The sequence below is a fragment of the Enhydra lutris genome, unplaced genomic scaffold, assembly GCF_002288905.1.
Source record: "Enhydra lutris kenyoni isolate GAN:26980312 unplaced genomic scaffold, ASM228890v2 scaffoldscaffold34, whole genome shotgun sequence".
Classification (NCBI taxonomy): domain Eukaryota; kingdom Metazoa; phylum Chordata; class Mammalia; order Carnivora; family Mustelidae; genus Enhydra; species Enhydra lutris.
In genome coordinates this window covers 23,003,102-23,022,217 of record NW_019154118.1, presented here as the reverse complement: position 1 = coordinate 23,022,217, position 19,116 = coordinate 23,003,102, and the positions used below count along the sequence as shown (strand labels likewise).

Below are 19,116 nucleotides of genomic sequence, written 5' to 3'. Positions count from 1 at the left end.
AACTAAGACAGTTTGGCTCCAGAACCCACGAGTTCCCATCTTCACTGCAACGTTGCCTCTACCTCTTCTTCACTGGCTCAGAGTACGTCGTTGAGGCCACATCACTCTGAAACAGGCAACAGCGGTATCAGTGCCTTTTTCTTCCCAACGACTCTACCATGACATTTTGCCTTGTTTCCAAAGGAAATTAACGCTACTGATATTTTATTAACTACGTAGCGGTAAAAGTAAAATACACTTACTGGTTTCGGCATTTTCCTTCTCTTTTTATCACCTTCTTCAAAAAATGTCACTTTTATGAATTCTGATGTCACCTGCAGTTACAGAAGAAAGAAAGCATAACACATCTATTACTTTCATAGAATGTCTTGATGTTAACAATTGTAATTGTGAGTTTAACACAGAGCTCTCTAAAAATAAAAAATTAAAAAAAGAACTCTCTTATTCTAATTTTCAATGTCTTTTACTATCATTTCACCTTTTCTAAAAATATTTATAGCTGTGATTTAAAACAGCACATATCTCAAACAACATAATTTAAAGCCTACCGATCACCAACCAAAAATTTCAATTTACTCAGAGACTACACATAGCAACGAATCAAGACTGCTAAGGACCCAAATGCTGTCTCTGTCTGTGTCCAGTTCACCTTTACATCCAGCCTGGGAGAGGAGAGGAACAGTAAAGGGGGAGATACAGATTCAAGTTCAAAAGAGATGAACTCAAGAATACTTTCAACCTTTCTTCTGTACTGACAAAGACAAAAGGAAATTCTGATTAACATAAACTCTAAAAAGATAACCTTTTAAAGAAAATTATTTTTCTTCTTGAAAGTTTAAAAATCCACATTAAAATATACTGAGTAGTTCATTTACCTAAGGTGTATTAAACAGCCAAAGAGTACACACTAGCAATCTACATGCTACTCACCAGCAAATTGATGGCCTTCACTGAAATTTAGAGTTGTCCTTGAGGCCAATGTTAAATTTTATCTTCTCCCTGTAAAGCAAAACAAGTGAATCCTAATCCAAGAAATCCATCATGCGATATTGTCGTAGGGTAAATGTTCTTAAAGACAGCTAACAAACCAACCGAAGGATCTAAAATTCTTAATATTTACTAGTTTGTTCAGAAAAAATGACCTATTATTTCAATTCGAAAACCTTCAATTAGGTATATTAAATTACTACTTGAAAATCAGCTTTCGCTGATAGTATCTCTGCCAAGAAAATTCATCCATTATACTAGCATCAACTAAATTAATATATAATTGTTCTAAAACTTCAGTGTCAATTGCTTTTTAATGTTACAATAAACCAGAAAATTCTCCAAATTAAAAAAAAGTGAAACATCATTTCCCTACATTTTACTCAATCATGTGCCAAAGAGACCTCTCTTTAAAAGAAACTTTCACGGGAGATATTTATCTAATAATTGAGCTATGAAATTCATTTCCTTAAGTCTTAGCTAGGAAATCTTAACACTCCCTCCTACGGTCAGTCACCTGCTTTCATAAACCTAAACTGTACTCGAGACCTCTCTTCTCTTTCTGTATCTTTTCATCCCACCACTGTCTTAATTCATCCTTATCATCTCAGGTCTTAAAACATCCTCAAAACTGAACTTTTCACATCATTTATAAGTTAGTAATTCTCAAATCTGTATTTCTAGAACTTGCTTGGCTAACTTGCCTTGCTCAATGTCTAGATTATCTCAAATGTAACATGGCCAAAACAGCTAAACCTCTATCCTATAGCAAACTCTGGTTTTCTACAAGTCTTGGTGACATATTTCTAGAAAGTTATCACAGGGTTTCCTCATGATTTTTTATATTTACTATGCTGGCAGTCACAATCTTCTATTAGTATTCCTAATACTATTAAATTTTCCCTTCCCTTTTGCTTGATTAATCTTGCCAGAAGTTTGCTTAGTTTATTGGTCTAAAGGCCAGCTTTTAGTTTCCTTGATCTTCTGTTTCTTTTATTGTTCTTTTTTTTGTTAATTTCTTTTTCCTCATGACTTTTCTTTTCGTTAGTTGGCTTTACTCTGTGGCTCATTTTCTAAGCCCTAAAATTTAAACTTTAAGTAATTAATACTTTTCTAGTATGTGCATCAAGGTGATAAATATGTCCAAGTATAAGGCAGCTTCATACACAAAGTATCCCCCCATCTTGTCCAGAACATTTTAAAATAACTTTTATCATTTGAATATATCAAGGATGTAGGTATAACATTCGTATACTTAAATATTAAAAAACATGATCTTTATAACATATTGAAACAATACTTTTTCCTTCATCTATTTCACAGAACATAGAAGTTCTTTAAACTCGTCACACAAATGAGGCAGATTATACAAGTACTTTTTATAAGTATTTTATATATTATAAAATATATAAATACTATTATATAATAGTATATAATATTATTACTAAAAATTTATCCCAAACCACACCATTCATTCATATAAAACACTGGGAATTTTCTTTTCCTATTTGTACTGTTAGAATATATTTTAGTATCTGTAGTGTAACCACTGTATTTTTCTTTTAAAACCAAATCTGTTCTAGATTTGCTTTTTTTTTTTTTTTTTTAATAAATGCTTAAACCACTACCAAATGAACTCTAAGTTTTCCAAACTCACATGTACCAAAGGCATTTCAGGTCACTGTGCCTGTTTTAGAACAAAGCAACAACAGAGTTCCTAAAAACACAAATATAAATCTCCTTTTCCAGGATTTTTTTTTTTTAATGTCTCGCCTTATATTTAAAACCATAACATTTTTCCGAGCAAAATAAGTCAATCAGAGAAAGACAATTATCATATGATTTCACTCATGTGGAATTTAAGAAAAATAGAGGATCATAGGGGGAAGGGAGGGAAAAATAAAGTAAGACAAAATCAAAGAGGATGAGAAACCCCAAGAGATTTTTAACTCTAGGAAACAAACTGGGGGTTGCCAGAGGCGAGGTGGGTGGAGGGATGGAGTAACTGGGTGATGGGCATGAAGGGGGGCACATGATGTAATGAGCACTGGGTGCTTTATGCAACTGATGAATCAATGATCTCTTCCTCTGAAACTAATAATATATGTTAATTAACTGAATTAAAATAAAATAAATATCATTTTTCTAAGTATCACTTTAGTGGTTTCCCACACAGGTTTTTATATACAGTTTTTTCATTGGCTCTGCACGTTTCCCTTTCTAGTTTTGATCTCTAATCATGACTAAGAAACTTTTTTTAACTTTCAAATGGAATAGGTCTGGAAACAAAGTGTTTTTTATTATTTATCTCTAACTTTACTATACCATAGTCAAAGAGTTCATTCAGACTTCCTTTATGTTTAGCACATAATTTCATTTCTAACTTTCTGCCTATAAATGACAATAATGTATGTTTTGCGTTTGATAAGTTAGATCAAGCCAGACCACGTATTTAATGTTTTGTTTAGAGTTTCCCTACTGTTGCTCATTTTAGTCTACTTAAGCAACTTGAGAAAAAAATGTATTAAATTTTCCCAGGTAGGACTGTGCATGTTAATTTCTTCTTATACATTGTCACTTTTTATTTATTTTTCAAGGCTATGCTATTAGGCGAGTACAGGCTTAGAACTGTTCTACTTCTCCAGTGAATACTTCCCTCTTCCATAAGGTAATAATTCAACTGCATGTAGAACTCTTAAATTGACTGTTGCTCCCTCAGGATTTGGAGGACATGATCTTCTGGCATCTGTTACTGCTGATGTGTACAGTTAATCTAACTCAGTTCTCTGAGATGATCTGCCTTTGCTCTCCGCTTTAAGGAACTTTCTGGGAGGCATTCTTTGGATTTGCTTTTATTTATCTTATTCAGGATTTGGTAAGCTTTTCCTTATTCTGAAGATGCATGCTTTTCTTAAATTCTGGAAAATTATTAGCCATTGTCTCTCTCTCTCTCTTTTCATTCAGCAATTCTCACTGGACACATAATACATATTTTATTCTCTAGTCCAAACCTACTTTTTTATATTTTCCAGCTCTTTATCTCTCTCTGCAACATTCCTCGAATCACTAACTCTCTCCAGTTGTTTTTAATGTTTTATCTCCACAGTAGTTCAGCATTTTGGTAATTATATATTTTTACTTCCAGAAATTTTTTCAGCTTTGTAAAAAAATTTAATAATGCTACGCTATTTTATAATTTGTTTTAAATCTTCCTTTGATCCCTATGTTTATTTTTTTTAAAAGGTTTTATTTATTTTATTTGACAGAGAAATCAAAGTAGGCAGAGAGGCAGGCAGAGAGAGAGGAGGAAGCAGGCTCCCCACTGAGCAGAGAGCCCATGCGGGGCTCAATCCCAGGACCCTGAGATCATGACCTGGGCTGAAGGCAGAGGCTTACCCCACTGAGTCACCCAAGTGCCCCTTTATGTTTATTTTTTGTCACCACAAAACTTTCCTGTTTTCAGTTCATTATGGTTTATTTCTTTATAGAGTTTGTAATTTTGGACAGAAAACTTATGTCCCTAACCCATTAACCAATGTAGTAGTCCTGCAAGCCCTGAGTTTTATACATGTAGCCTACAAAGCTAATTCAGGTTTGCTCATACCAGAGTATTAGGAATTTTTTTTTAAATAATTTTTAATTATTTTTAAAAGATTTTATTTATTCATTTAAGAGAGAGAGAGAGAGAGAGCGCACAAGCAGGGGGAGCAACAGAGGGAGAAGGAGAAGCAGGCTCCCTGCTGAGCAGGCTCCATCCCAGGACCTGAGCAGAAGGTAGATGCTTAACTGTCTGAGACACCAGGTGCCCCTAAAAAAAAATTTTTTTTTCTTGATTTGGGGATGATGGGTTCAAGCCCCACACTGGGTGCAGAGATTACTTTAATTAATTAATTAATTGATTTTTAAGGAGTTTTAATTATCCTCAGCTAATTTTTACCTTAACTTCTCATTCTGTATTGCATTACCATATCTGACCCCAAAGCTACACACTAAAGAAGTTAGATGACACTCAGGAGAGCTTGCACAGGCACCAATCATGTTATTTATTAAACCACATGCCTGCTGCATCCTTCCTGTGCAATCTCATCAGTAAGGAAGAACAAGGGAAAGAAAATAGTAACTATACGCCAGAGTATGTAAACAAAGTTAAAGCACTCAAGTTATAGAAAAAGTAGTTAACAAACACAGGGTAAATAAATATCAAGTATGTAGGTTTGCAGAAATTCTGAAGTTATAGGTTAATCTAATACTGGAATGAAACAGAGGTAGGTTTTCTTTTTTTCCTTTTCCTTTAAAAAATGATTTATCCAAGTTTTCAATACTAGAGTTACCTCAAGTTGTACTCTTTATAAAAAGGACCAGAACCTTTCAAGAAAAAAAAATTAAAGCTTTAGGTTTTATAAGAGAGCTCTGAAGACATAAAAGAATAAGGGTATCATAGGCCAACACACACAAAACCAGGTTTTTTACACAAGTGAACTAAACTTTCAAAATCCCCAACAAACCTGGGGCGCCTGGGTGGCTCAGTGGGTTAAGTCTCTGCCTTTGGCTCAGGTCATGGTCTTAGGGTCCTAGGATCGAGTCCCGAACTCGGCTCTCTGCTCAGCAGGGAGTCGGCTTCCCTCTCTCTCTCTGCCTGCTTGTGATCTATCTGTGTGTCCAAAAAAAAAAAAAAATCTCCAACAAACCTAACCCAACCGTATGAACTGTGGGGAGTTGCGGGGGGGTGGCAAACAAAAGCCTCCATCAATAAGGATGTGGTGGATATCTAAAAATTCATGTTTTTATGTTTCTGTTTCTCAGAAAATACTGTTTCTCTCTTAAAAATCAGGTTAATCTCCACCTTGTTTTGTTCTGTTTTTAAAGATTTATTTGACAGAGAGAGAGTTTCAGTGAGCACAAGCAGGGAGTACGGAGGAGGGAGAAGAAGGCTCCTTGCTGAGCATGGAGCTAGAGCAGGGCTCGATCTCAGGACCCTGGGATCATGACCTGAGCTGAAGGTAGACACTTAACCAACTAAGCAACAATGCCCTGTACTTAGAGAAGACTCCACAGTTGTGTGCTCTTATACATTAATTCTCTACTAACAAAAATCCGAGAAGACCAAACAGGTCACATTATGGCTATTTTATAGTTAAGAAACAAGGACAACTGCATGAAGATTTCTTGTTCTCAGTCACGCGGATAATCACTGGTCAAAGAGTCTTTTGACACCTATCCTAGAGTTCAGAGGTCTACTATATACTCATCTGTCTTCCCCTATTTGATATTTAAAAGGTACTCGTGGAAATTTACCCAAAGAAAATAATAAATGTGTACAATGATAGAGCTGCAAAGATTCTAGTTACAGTGTTATTTATACAAGTGTATATAATACTGAGATATTAGTTAAGTGAACCATGGTATACCTATAGGTTCTGCTAGACTTCAATGCAGCCCATCAAAATGTTACAGAAAAATATTAAATGACATGGGAACATACCCACAAACTACTAAAAAGGCAGGTTATAAAACCACACATACAATATCATCACATTTCTTTTTTTAAAGTATTAAGTATGATTATACCCCAAAATATCAAGTCTCTATGAATTAACATGAATCTGTAAATTTCTAAAATGAAAAAGTAGAGCTTTTGTAATAAGAAAAACACTTTCTTTAAAATGAAAGAACAAAATTATTCCAATAAACTGAAGTCAGACCTACAAATTCACCATAATATTTAATAAAATCTAAGTAGATGAATCTTTTTTCAAAAAGAGAATTTAAAAATTCAATTTTTTGAGGAAAATAATGACTAAGATATATACCTTATGATGAAAACAGATTAATATATTTTATTTAAAATCCTTAGACCCACAGAACAAAATAAATAGCAAAATAAAATTAATGGAATAGAAAAATATCCAGTAGTCATTACAAAAAGTTACTAAGGAAAGTAAATAATTAAATATATATAAAAATATCACTCAGACCCCACTCAGTAAATGGTTAAAACACAAACTCTCTACAAACTTTTTACAAAATAAACACACAACTGTGCTGATTTAAATCACAAATCAAAATGGCGTTAAGGTATTACTTACTGATTATATCTCATTAAACTAGCAAAATAATTATTAATTACACATTCCAATGCTGATGAAGCAGTACTGCTAAACAAGTAGATAAATACTGCTGGTAGCACCATAAACTGGCTCAGTATTTCTAAGAAATAAGTTGTCAATATTAACAGAAGCTCAATTTTTTTCTTAAAAGGAACTTTTCCTTCTGGAATAGACCCCAAAAAAATAAAGAAATACAAAAGAAAGTAATCTGTAGCAAGATATTCTCAGCAGTACTCATTATAAAAGCCAATGATTAAAATTACAATGTTGAAACTCTGATAACATGATGGACTATTACAGGTTTTCTCTGTATTATGACAAATTGTATAAACATTTACATTAGGATAAGTGATTATGTAACCATTCATTTTAATTAACCATTCAATTTAATTTAATTTAAAACGCAGGTATCCTTACAAATATCTTGATATACAGAACTGGCCACTTAATAATCAGGGTCTTATTTTCTAAATTGGTTATATCTCAGTTTACGAGCTTATATGACATATATAAGAATCCCACCTTAAATTTTTTTAGGATCCTGCTGTGTTTTTTAGTTATTACTGAAAAATATATATTTTAGTATGTATGTGTATTATGTATATGTAAATATGTATTTAGTTATTACTGAAAAATATATCATAACACTTAACACTAATATAATATTTAACCTCAGTAATACATTTTTAATCCTTGCATGATTGCATTAGTATGTTTTTTTTTTCCTGAAACTACCATTTGTTAGTACCAGAATGGGCAATTTAATAAATGTCACATAAAGAGCTAAGATACCAAGACAACCGAGATACATGTCTTTGGTTTCCATCTCTAACGGATTCATCTTGAAATCACTGTCTTTCAGAGTCTTCCTTTCTTTCTTTTCTTAAAAAAAAAAAAAAAAAAAAAAGATAATACACAATGACCTAAACCATTGTATATCAGAGATACTTAATACAAATCAACTCTTCTCCCATCTGCCCTCATAATACATAATTACTGAGAAAAAATTTACTCCCTCCTCCCTACTCTTCCTAAATTTTTTAAAGTGGTCTTACCCTACACCTCTCTGCCATACTGACTCCCCAGAAGCAAGGAAGCACAAACATGGCAAAGACATACTCAACAAGTAGTTGGTTTTTTTTTTTAAGATTTTATTTATTTATTTGACAGACAGAAATCACAAATAGGCAGAGAAGCAGGCCGAGAGAGAGGAGGAAGCAGGCTCCCCGCTGAGCAGAGAGCCCGATTCGGGGCTCGATCCCAGAACCCTGGGATCATGACCTGAGCCGAAGGCAGAGGCTTTAACCCACTGAGCCACCCAGGCGCCCCTCAACAAGTAGTTTTAAAAGATGCTACGAGCATACACATTTCCCACTGCCAGAAAATTAACTGTATGGTTATGTACTCTAAATACAATGTTTAGGAGTGCCTGGGTGACTCTGTTGGTCAAGCATCTGCCTTCCACTTAGGTCACAATCCCAGGGTCCTCGGATGGAGCCCCACATCTGGCTCTTGGTTCAGCAGGGAGCCTGCTTTTCCCTGTTCGAGCCACTCCCCCTGCTTGTACTCTCTGTCAAATAAATAAATTAAAATCTTAAAAAATAAATAAATAAACACAATGTCTACAGATAAAGCATTTATATGAAACATTCTCTTCTTTGTCCTTTAACTCTGAGGGTGACCCTAAAACCTTCTCTCTACTACAAACAATGGAAAAACAGCCTCATGCTAAACACCCTGAGCTCTATTAAGTCAGTGGCACAACAGACTCTTCCCACCTGCCAGGTGGTAAAACAGGTGTTAAGTCTAATCCATACTGGCCTATACTGAAGCTTCAATAATTTATACCACACTGCCTAATTTTACTCTTAAGATCTCCTTTTCCTCCATGCCTAACTATAAATTTTTTCCTGTCTTTTGAGACACAGAAGCGATCTCTGAACCAACTCTGATTTCTCCACAGACCAAAAAGTTACAAAAGAATTCCTTTGCCAATTTACTGGGGAATTAGGAAGCAGTGTGACAAAGAGAAATATAAACTAAATTAATAAGGTAACTCTGGCAGTCAAAAACCAACACAATAACAACATCTACAATAAAAAAGTTCTTAATCACTTTTCCCCTGGACGGGCCCTTCGGTGAAGCTTGTGAAGCCTTTCCTAGAAAAGCATTTTAAAATGCGCAAAATAAAATACATTAACATTGCATAATCCCAATTATATTGGAATGCAATTATCGAAATATTAAAATCACACATTTATGACACAGTAATATCTGTGCTTAATTAATCTTTAAATAAAAGTATTTACAAGTGGAGCTAATGATTAAACTTCTAAGTAATGATGAGTTTATTTCTCTAACAGTAACAGACTATGAAAATATCTACAATTTCTATTGGTAGTACTGCTAATACTACCAGTTCCCCACACTAATAATGGAAGAAAACATGTTAAAAAGATGCAACTTTTTTCCCTATCCAAGTTCACAAACACAGGCTTAAAACCTCTACTATACACAGAACTATTTATCGTATTTTCAGCTCAGTGTTAATACTGAATTTAATAGCAATATTAATGCACCTTTAGCTATATAATGCCATGTCATTTCCGAAGTGAAGCAAAAAGGGCAAAAAATTTTTAGCTCCATTATGCAAATTAAGGGCAAAACCAAGGAGAAGGCTCGTGAATGAATAAAGTATCCGTAGAATACTCGCTCTCCAGCCACTTTTACATCTATTACCTAATCTTCATAATAACTACTCTCTTCCCTCTGCCCAAGATACCATAATCCCTCATTCTTTTAATAAGGAATTTAAGATTTAGATAAATGACCTGCCCAAAGTAATAAAGCTAGTTAACCATCAGAGGTCCTTTTAAACCCTAGTCCTAGGGCTCTTCTGGCTTTCCTATTCTGCCTTTTTTCTGACCTCATTCTAGCTAAGCTCATCTCAAACAATTTTAAGAGCTTTTCAAAAAGCTAAAGTTCATTCTTCTGTTGTTTTCAGGTCAAAAGACTACCTCTAAAGACATTATAAGTACAAGTTAATATTGGTATAATCACAGGGCACCTGAGTGGCTCACTTGGTTAAGTGTCCAACTCTAGACCTCAGCTCAGGTCTTGATCTCAGGGTTGTGAGTTCAAGCCCACACCCAGCAAGGAGCCAACTTAAAAAATAATACTGGTATAATCACCTCTGTAAATGGGTTTCCTGTAAGGGTGATATGCAGTTCCAAATAAGGTATTAAGTACTTGCTTATGTAGAAAGTGATTTTTGTTCAAAGATATTTTAAAGGAAATGAAATATTCAGTATTTTTGAGCAATTTTTACATGCTACTGAAAATGCAAAGCAATTTTCTAAAACTTAAAATATAAAGCAGAATTGCAGTATTAAAAACAAAAGCTTCGGGGCACCGGGGTGGCTCAGTGGGTTAAAGCCTCTGCCTTCGGCTCAGGTAGTAATCTCAGGGTCCTGGGATCGAGCCCCACATCGGGCTCTCTGCTCAGCGGGAAGCCTGCTTCCTTCTCCTCTCTCTCTGCCTGCCTCTCTGCCTACCTGTAATCTCTCTCTCTGTCAAATAAATAAATAAAATCTTAAAAAAAAAAAAAGCTTCACACTGAATTCAGATTCTCTTCTAAAAGAAATCTGTAAATTCAAAGGAACACCTTATCTATATTGTTCCCAAGATGGGTAGAAAAACAATACATTACCATTTGCATCGATAAATTTTAAACGCTAAAAGCTAAGAAAGCTAGGGGCGCCTGGGTGGCTCAGTGGGTTAAAAGCTAAGAAAGCTAAATCCAGTCCAAGTACTTCATTTAACACTTACGAAAACACCAAAAACTAATACAGTAAGTCTTCAAAGATGTAAAAACAGATTCATGTAAGTCACCTTTGCAGCAGGAAAGAAGCAAAGTTCCAAAATGATCTGAATTCTCACATGTAATTCTACGCTTTATAGGTTTCCAAACACCGGACTTTAAAGCAGCTTATTTTCAAGACGGAATAAAGTAATTATGTTTCTTAAATATCTCTTAAATTGGACAAAACTCTCTCATGCAGTCAATAAGGCTATATGGCAGTTCTACCATTAAGCTTCTAATTTTCAAGATATTCAAATCACCCTTTTAGAAACTGGAATGCTACCTGGCTCACAGTAGGGCCTCAGAAGTTCATTGGTGATTTTGCTGAATTAAGTTTACATATAATATTCAATTGTCTTTTGCTGTTGATTATTGTCAAGAGCAATATTTTCCTCTTATTTACGCTATAAGATGACCACACAATATTAAGAAGCAACACACTACAAGAGAAGCAAACGTGAACATGGGGGAGAAAAAAACTCCTCCCAACTAGGTCTCCCAAGTTCAGGACTCTATCATCTCTATTCAAGACTCTTATCAAATTAAAGGCCAGATAATTTGACACTTTTAACAGTAACTAAAATTATCATGCTGGTTGTTGATTAGATGGAAGTAAAGAGCTCTTCGGGTACATATACACCAACTTTGCCAAATAACCAAACTCAAATTTTATAGTTTCTTTAAGTCTAGAGTCTACAAATGTCTTAAATATCAGGAGTCCAGGTGATGGCTAACAAAGTTTAATCTGCCCCACACACTCAGTAAAAGCCAAACGGTTCCAGATTCAATTAAGCATGGCTGACATTTCCTGTAACCCCATTCTCCCTTTTATCTGTTGCACTCACGTGCCCGCCTCATTCCATACACTAGCCAGGATTTTTGGTTATAAACATCTACTCAACTTATTGAAAGTTATTAGTTAACGTACACAAACAGTAGGAAAATTTTAAAAATAAAGTAGGAAACAACACTCAAATCTCACATCACAGAAGACTCTGCTTAGAACACTGATGTACTAAATCGTAACTCCTGTTCCTACATACAAGAGCATTTAGGCAGTGACCACGCTTTATAGTACAGCACATCTATATTACCATTAGTGTGAAGTTCTCAGTATCTTACTCCCCAAATACAGAGGGTATTTGGCACAGAAGTATAGATGTACCTTTGTTATCTTAAAGTCGGCAAACTTTATCCCTAAAGGGCCAGGTAAAGGGGCACCTGGGTGGCTCAGTATCATAAGCATCTGCCATCAGCTCAGCTGATGATCTCAGTTCTGGAATCAAGCCCGAATCAGGCTCCTTGCTCAACAGGGAACCTGCTTCTCCCTCTCCCTCTGCTGCTCCCCCTGCTGGTGCTCTCTCTGCTCTGTCTCTCAAATAAATAAATAAAATCTTTTTAAAAAGGGAGGAGCAAGTAAATAAACTTCTTAGGTTTTCCAAGGCCATATGGTCTCTACTGCAAGGACTCTGCTGTTGTAGCATGAAAGCAGCCATAGATAATATGTAAACAAATGTACTACTATGTGTTCAAATAAAACTTTATTTATAAAAATGGAATAGGCTGCATTTGGCTAACAGGCCACAGTTTGTCAACCCCTGCCTTCGAAGTATTTTAGCAGAAATCAATGCTTTTCATTTCTTAATTTAAATAAATTTAGTACCCAAGAAGATAGGAACTGACATATTCATGCCAGATTATGTACAACAGATCAGTAATGGATGTGACTTTGGGTGGGGAGCAAGAAAGAATTCAAAACACTTGGTATATGAATAAGGAAAACAATCTAGTAGGAGGAGAATCATAAGAAAGGGCAATCCCAAGGGGCGCCTGGGTGGCTCAGTGGGTTAAAGCCTCTGCCTTCGGCTCAGGTCATGATCCCAGGGTCCTGGGATCGAGCCCAGCATCGGGCTCTCTGCTCAGGGGGGAGCCTGCTTCCTCCTCTCTCTCTGCCTGCCTCTCTGCCTACTTGTGATCTCTCTGTCAAATAAATAAATAAAATCTTAAAAAAAAAAAACAAAAAAGAAAGGGCAATCCCATTACCCTTACCAGTGACTAGCTAGGTATGGAATAATATATCCCAATCCCAGCCTATGCGACTAAGAAGACATCTGTTGGGGGGCTTCTGGAAAGGAGAGTCCTTCTCATTCCTCTGAGCACTGCAGTATGGATGGCATGCGAGTCCTGCTGAGCCAGATTGTAACAAGACCAAACAGTCTTACTATAAAGGTTAAGGGGGAACACCACAGAGCAGAGAACTGTAAAGAGGAGTCCTTGATGTCATTACTGAGCTATTCTTGAGCCTCCAGACTTTATTATATAAGATCATACATTTCCTCAGTATTTAAGCCAGGTTGAGAATTTTCTATTATTGAAGCCAAAGTATCTTACGTGACTGAAGTCCTTGAAAAAAGATTGCTCACTTCACAGTTTCATTGCAGCTAGTCTTATTAAACTTCAACTTTCCACAAATTAAAGAAATATTTAAGGTCCCGAAAGCCCATAGAGACGACCTACAACTCAGAAAAAACTATCTGTTACACTTACTGATACTAAAATTTTGTAACTTTACAAATTCTATAATCATGGGGGGAAAACAAAACAATGTGCTACCTCCTTCTTTGATACTGTACCTAAGACATTCCTTCAACAAGGTTTCTTTCCTCTCAGTCAGTGGCTGGCAAACTTTTTCTGAAAACTAGGTTTTGCAAAATATATGGCCTCTGACGTTACAGCTCACAAAAGCAGTCATATATAATATGTAACCAAATGGGATTTCTGTGTTCCAATAAAACTTCATTTACAAAAGCAGGAAAGCAGGCCAGATCTGGCCTGCCAACTAGTTCGTTGACCTCTCCTCTAAATGACTAACAGCAAAGACAGTATCTTTCTCAAACAGATCAACTTGACTAAAACTCAAAAACAGTTTATTTCAAATGTATATAAATTAGGTAGAAAAGTAACCCAGCATGCCTTGAGCATTCTACTCAAATACATTAGAGTGCTTGATGTAAAAAAAAGAAAAAAAAAAAGTCAATACCTTACTGTAAATATAACATCTGCAAAATGCAATTTAGAATTGTTATAGAGTAATACATATTACAACAGAAAAAAACAATACAAAACATGCATATGCAAATTTATAACATCTACCTAGTGAATAAAACTAAGTATTTTAAATTAGTAAATCTGCAAGTATTTCTATACTGGTTTTTCAAAGAAAAAAACTATACAACTCGTAACCTGACCGAACCCTTCTTTTCCAGGAAGCTGAAGCTAGAGTTCAGTATTAAATGCAATGAGGAAAGAAGTAAATCCTATGGACTATATTTCCTTTCCAAACAGTTCCTAATATAAAGACACGTATTTTTAAAAGACACCACTTTCCACTACCAATCATATGCCATACTCTAGGAAGAAAACAAAAAATGAACTTCACCTTCAATCATTAAGCAAGAAAATTTGCACAAGCACGTAAACACACTTTGAGATTATAGGAAATCACACTGTGTGATTTCATATAGGAAATCCCATTGTGTGATTTCATTCAACTGATAAGAATCTGAGAAACATTAATGTTTAACACAGTAATAAACAAATACCCTTTCAAAGTTTGCTACAAAATAACCTTGTTTTTATAGACTTTAAAAATCACAAATATGAGATAAAGTATAGGTTAAAGTATAGGTTCATCCTTGCGTAAGTATTGTCATTTTCCGTACAGAAGGAAGTGCTAATATCAATCAATCACTTACGAAAAACATGATGGAAAACAGGTGGGGGGGGTAGTTCTGGGGAGTGAAGAGACTTTATTTTCCCTTTACATCTTTCTAGATTTTTAAAGTTTGTCATAAAGTGTATTACTTTTATAGTCTTTAAAAATGGTTTAATATTTATGTTCAACAGAAAATAAAATAAAGAAATATACCAAGAACTAAAATAAGTAAGAAAAGCAGGATTCTGTGAAAGAGGCTAAAACTAAAGAACTCTCTGGTCAGACTGGACACTTCGATCATGGAAGAGGTGAGCTTCACTGATTGCAAAAATAAGGGACGATCCCGAAGAACCTCAGCCATCAGTAACAACACTGCAAGGCTTAAAATAACCTCATAAGAGGGGAGTCCACAGCAACTCAACCCAGGTCCCCTGAGTCCATCACCCGAAGGGTACTATTGGGGTAGTTACCAAGTGTCCATTAGCTTTTGGTCTGCAGGAGGCGCAACCCTTCGAAGACAGGGTGCCTTCCTTGAGTTCCCAGATTCACAGAAGTAGCATAAAATTATGTTAGCTTTACCCTATCAGGTATGCTCCACTGGCGCAACTCAGTCTCTCAGTCTTCACAATCTTCATAGGACACATTTTTTTAGGCTTTGGTCTTTGGGAAACATTGGTTAAAATTTGCCATTTTTATTTTTTTTTAATTAATTAATTTATTTATTTATATATTTGAGAAAGAGAGCACGAGAAGGGGGAGGGTCAGAAGGAGAAGCAGACTCTGCTGAGCAGAGAGCCCTATGCGGGACTCAATCCCAGGACTCCAGGATCATGACCCGAGCCAAAGGCAGTCGCTCAACTAACTGAGCCACCCAGGCGCCCCAAAATTTGCCATTTTTAAATGGCCTAAGTTAAAATGCATTAAATTAAAAATGGATGAAAAAACAAGATTCCCACCATCACTCCACACTGGAGACTCTAATTAGACTCTACACAAATTATATTAAAAGATTAAGAACTGAAATTAAAATAAAAATATATAAAGACTTCATTTCAACAAACGCCAAAGATAAAAATGAATAAAATCCAATTCTGCTCTTCGCAATGGTAAAGCAATCAACAAGAAACAACCCTTGCTCCCCTCCCTGAGACTACTGACAGTGAGAGAAAAGCAAAGTCTGTCATCTCTTACCATCAAAGGAAAAAGAATAATCAGTTTAAGTTCCAGTTAAGTAATGACAATGTCTAAAACAAAAGACAGACTCAACATACTTTACCCACACCAAAATTAATTATCTTTTTCTACAAATATTTCTAAGTCTCTCCTACACACTCTTCCATGTGTAGGGCTACAGGCGGGAACAAAACAATGTAGAATCCACAAGAGCAAGAATTTAACATTTCTAAATGCCATAATCAAATTTTGCCTCATTGAAATAAAACTGTAAAGAACTGCAATGCATATCTATTCATTCCTTAATAATAATATATCAACTGCTTGTTAAATTCCATCCTACATAAAAAAGTGATTAAGCAAAGAAATAAAGTCAGTACAATCCTTTTTTAAAGCATTATTATTAACTTCAAAAGGAGTGTTCTACCCTTTGTCATTTGTCACATTTTTATCATATTAGTCTCTGAAAGATAAAACACACTGGAGTTCTGAAAATTAAAAAAAAAAGTGCAATCCTGAATATTAATCTCTTCTCAAATCTAATAATGCTGTTTTGGGCAATGGATTAGGCCATTATTTATTTACCCAGCCAAATGAACGGGGCAATTGTTCATTCAGAGCTCCGTCTGAAATATAAAAGAGTATTTAGTGTCCTAAAAAATGTATGCTTCCTAAACAATAGATCGCAATGTGGATGTCCAAGTACTCCTGTATCAAATAAACCCTTATTATCGTCGACTTTTACATTTGCATCCTGCCAGCCTTAGTGCCACAGGACTGATTAAAACGTCCTCTACACATTCTCAACTCTATTTTTAAATTTATCTCTGGTGAAACTGACTTCACATTTCCAATCTCATTATTCACCACCACTTCTTAAAGGCGGGGGGGGGGGGATAAGCAAATACTGGGACCGGCTGAAGAATCCTGCCATACCTGTATAGGAAGTGATGCCCGTTACTGAAACTGACATAACGGAGCGCCCCTCTTTCGGAGTGAGCCCGGAAATGAAGTTGAGAACCCTTCCCGGGGGCGGGGGGGACCGTGAGGTCCTCAACTTGGGTGGTGGGGTCTGAGACATGTAGCCGGGCTGCCCGCAGGGCCGGGCAAAGTTCCGCGGCTCCGAGGCCGCCGCAGCCCCAGCAGCACCAGCAGGTAGAGCGAGCGGGTCGGCCGGGAGCGGCGGGCCTGCGCTCGCGGGTGCGGGTACGGGTGTCGCTCCGCGCCCCAAACCCCGGAATGCAACATCCCTCTTGCCACTAGGGAGAACGCACGCTCTCTAGTAATTCAACACCCTTACTTTCAAACTGGAGGCCGGGGGGGGGGGGGGGGGGGGGGGTTGGGGAAGAAGTTCTAATAAATCCTCCCTCCCCTACACTGCAAAACGTAATTCTACCCGCGCTGGCTGGATTTTCAGAGTCCCCTGAAGGGACCGGCCAGGCCGCGCTGGGGCCGCGCCCAGGCGGCGGGAAGCCGCGGCTCCCGCGGGGCTGGGGGCGGGGGGGGGGTGTCTAGGGCCCACCCCGAGGGCGGCTCGCGCGCCCGAGCGGAGCAGAAACGCGCGGCGGCTTGGCCGCGCCCCGCCGCTCTCGCCGGCCCCGAGGTTCGGCCTGGCCCGCCGGGCCGTTAGAGCGGCGGCGCCGCGGCCCGCGGGGCGCGAACAGAGAGACGCGCGAGGCCCTCGCGGCGCGGCCGCCGGGCAGCGCGGGCCCCGCAACTTCTCGCCGCCACCTCAGCGTCTCCGGCGCCGCCTGGGGAACAGGGGTGGGGGAAGGGAGGGCGCCGGCGGCTTACCCTGAGAGCGAGCGGCTCCTTCCCGCCCCGAGCGCCGCGCCGGGCGTCGCGGCGGCGGCAGGGAGGGAGAGGCGGCGGTGGGAAGCGCTGGGCCGCCGGAGACGAGAAGCGCCGCCGCCGCCGCAGACAGCTCCGCAATATGGCCGCCCCGCGGCTCCTCGGGGGGAAAGGCGGGGCTGCCCCGCGCCCCCCGCCTCCCCCTGCCGGCCGGCCGGCCTCGCGCCGCGGCCTGAGCGCCAACGCCGCCGCCGCCGCCGCCGCCGCCGCCGCCGTGAGGGCCGCCCGCGCCCCGCCCCCCGCGCTCGCTCCGGACCGCCTCTCGCCGCGTTGCCGGGGGTCGCGGAGCGGGATGGGGACGCGTGAGGGTGGGCCTCCTACAGGGAGCCCGGCGGGAAGCCCTTCCTGGCGGGACTGGGCTGGAGGGACGCGGGCTGTGAGGGCGCCCGCCGCCCCCCCTCCCCGCGAGTGGAAACTTGAAACTCCCGCTGGTGCCAGAAAACTCGCCCAGGGCGTTTCCATCGCCCCCGAGGAGGGACTCCTCTTCCCGGAGGGGATCCAGAACCGATCCGGGTGTTACTTGGCCGCTCAGCTGGAGAATCCTGGACCGGGAGACAGAAACCGGCCTATCTTAGAGAAATTTCTCTTTGCCACAGAGGACGTTGAAATGATTGTAGCAGTTTTTACCCAACTAAGAAAACTTGCTTTTTCGGATAACTCCACCAAAACCTCGATGGTTATGTCCCCAGTCGCGAGTGCAGATTTTTATCCTTTAGACAAGGATATTTGATCATTTTTTATTACCACCGACATTTTTGGGGGGCAGTTGGAAGGAGTTGATCAAGAAGGAAAAGCTGGAACTGAGGCCCCCGCAAAGCAGCCAAACCTAAATTATCCTAGAATTAGAGGTTAGACAGTTGGTCCTAGCCTAACCCCAGGCCGCTCTCTTTAGTCAGCGGCTGGACTAGACAGACTCTTCCTAGTCCCTGTTCTCCCATCCTCTCTGTGTCTTCTCCTGGGATTCAAAGAGCAACACCTGCTAGGAGTAAACATGAACGGGAGTGCACAAAACCAGATCGGTCCAGCTTGCCCCCTTTGCAATTTCCTGTAGTTTACCTTTTATGAACAAACTTGAGATTCAAATAAAATCTCAAGAGTGCACTTAACTTTTATAGAACAAATAATTCATATCCTTCCTGCGTTAGCATTTGTCTTCCCTGAGATGGTAGCGTTTCCAGGAACTCTCTCACCAGATTACTTTCACTAAACTCCATCCCAGCTTCGGTGAGTCTCCCCCATTGCCCTCTGCTACCTCTCTGAACAATTAAAAACCCCTTGAGTTAAACTCCAAGGTCTTTAGATGGCAAATTCCTCAAGGATGGGAACCAGGTGTGTGCTTTTTCTTAACTAAAAGATGACTCCCTGACTTAATCCCCAGGGTGCAAGGATTAGCCAGGTAATTGTTCAACCTTCCACAATCA

The 19,116-nt window shown here is 38.7% G+C and overlaps 1 protein-coding gene across 2 annotated transcripts in view; it reads right to left on the bottom strand.

Annotated features, from left to right (window-relative positions):
• Positions 1 to 17,735, bottom strand: part of LOC111153884 (radixin) — an 86,556-nt gene extending 68,821 nt beyond the window's left edge. The window contains exons 1-3 of one of the 2 annotated variants that reach the window (XM_022513172.1): positions 17,639 to 17,735; positions 931 to 999; positions 243 to 314 (exon numbers count right to left, since the gene is read on the bottom strand). In XM_022513172.1, the coding sequence (XP_022368880.1) occupies positions 243 to 254 (12 nt within the window). In that variant the 5' untranslated portion in view covers positions 255 to 314; positions 931 to 999; positions 17,639 to 17,735. The remainder of the gene's footprint in view (positions 1 to 242; positions 315 to 930; positions 1,000 to 17,638) is intronic. The other variant, XM_022513173.1, reaches the window with a different exon arrangement.
• Between the last annotated feature and the right edge of the window lie 1,381 nt (positions 17,736 to 19,116).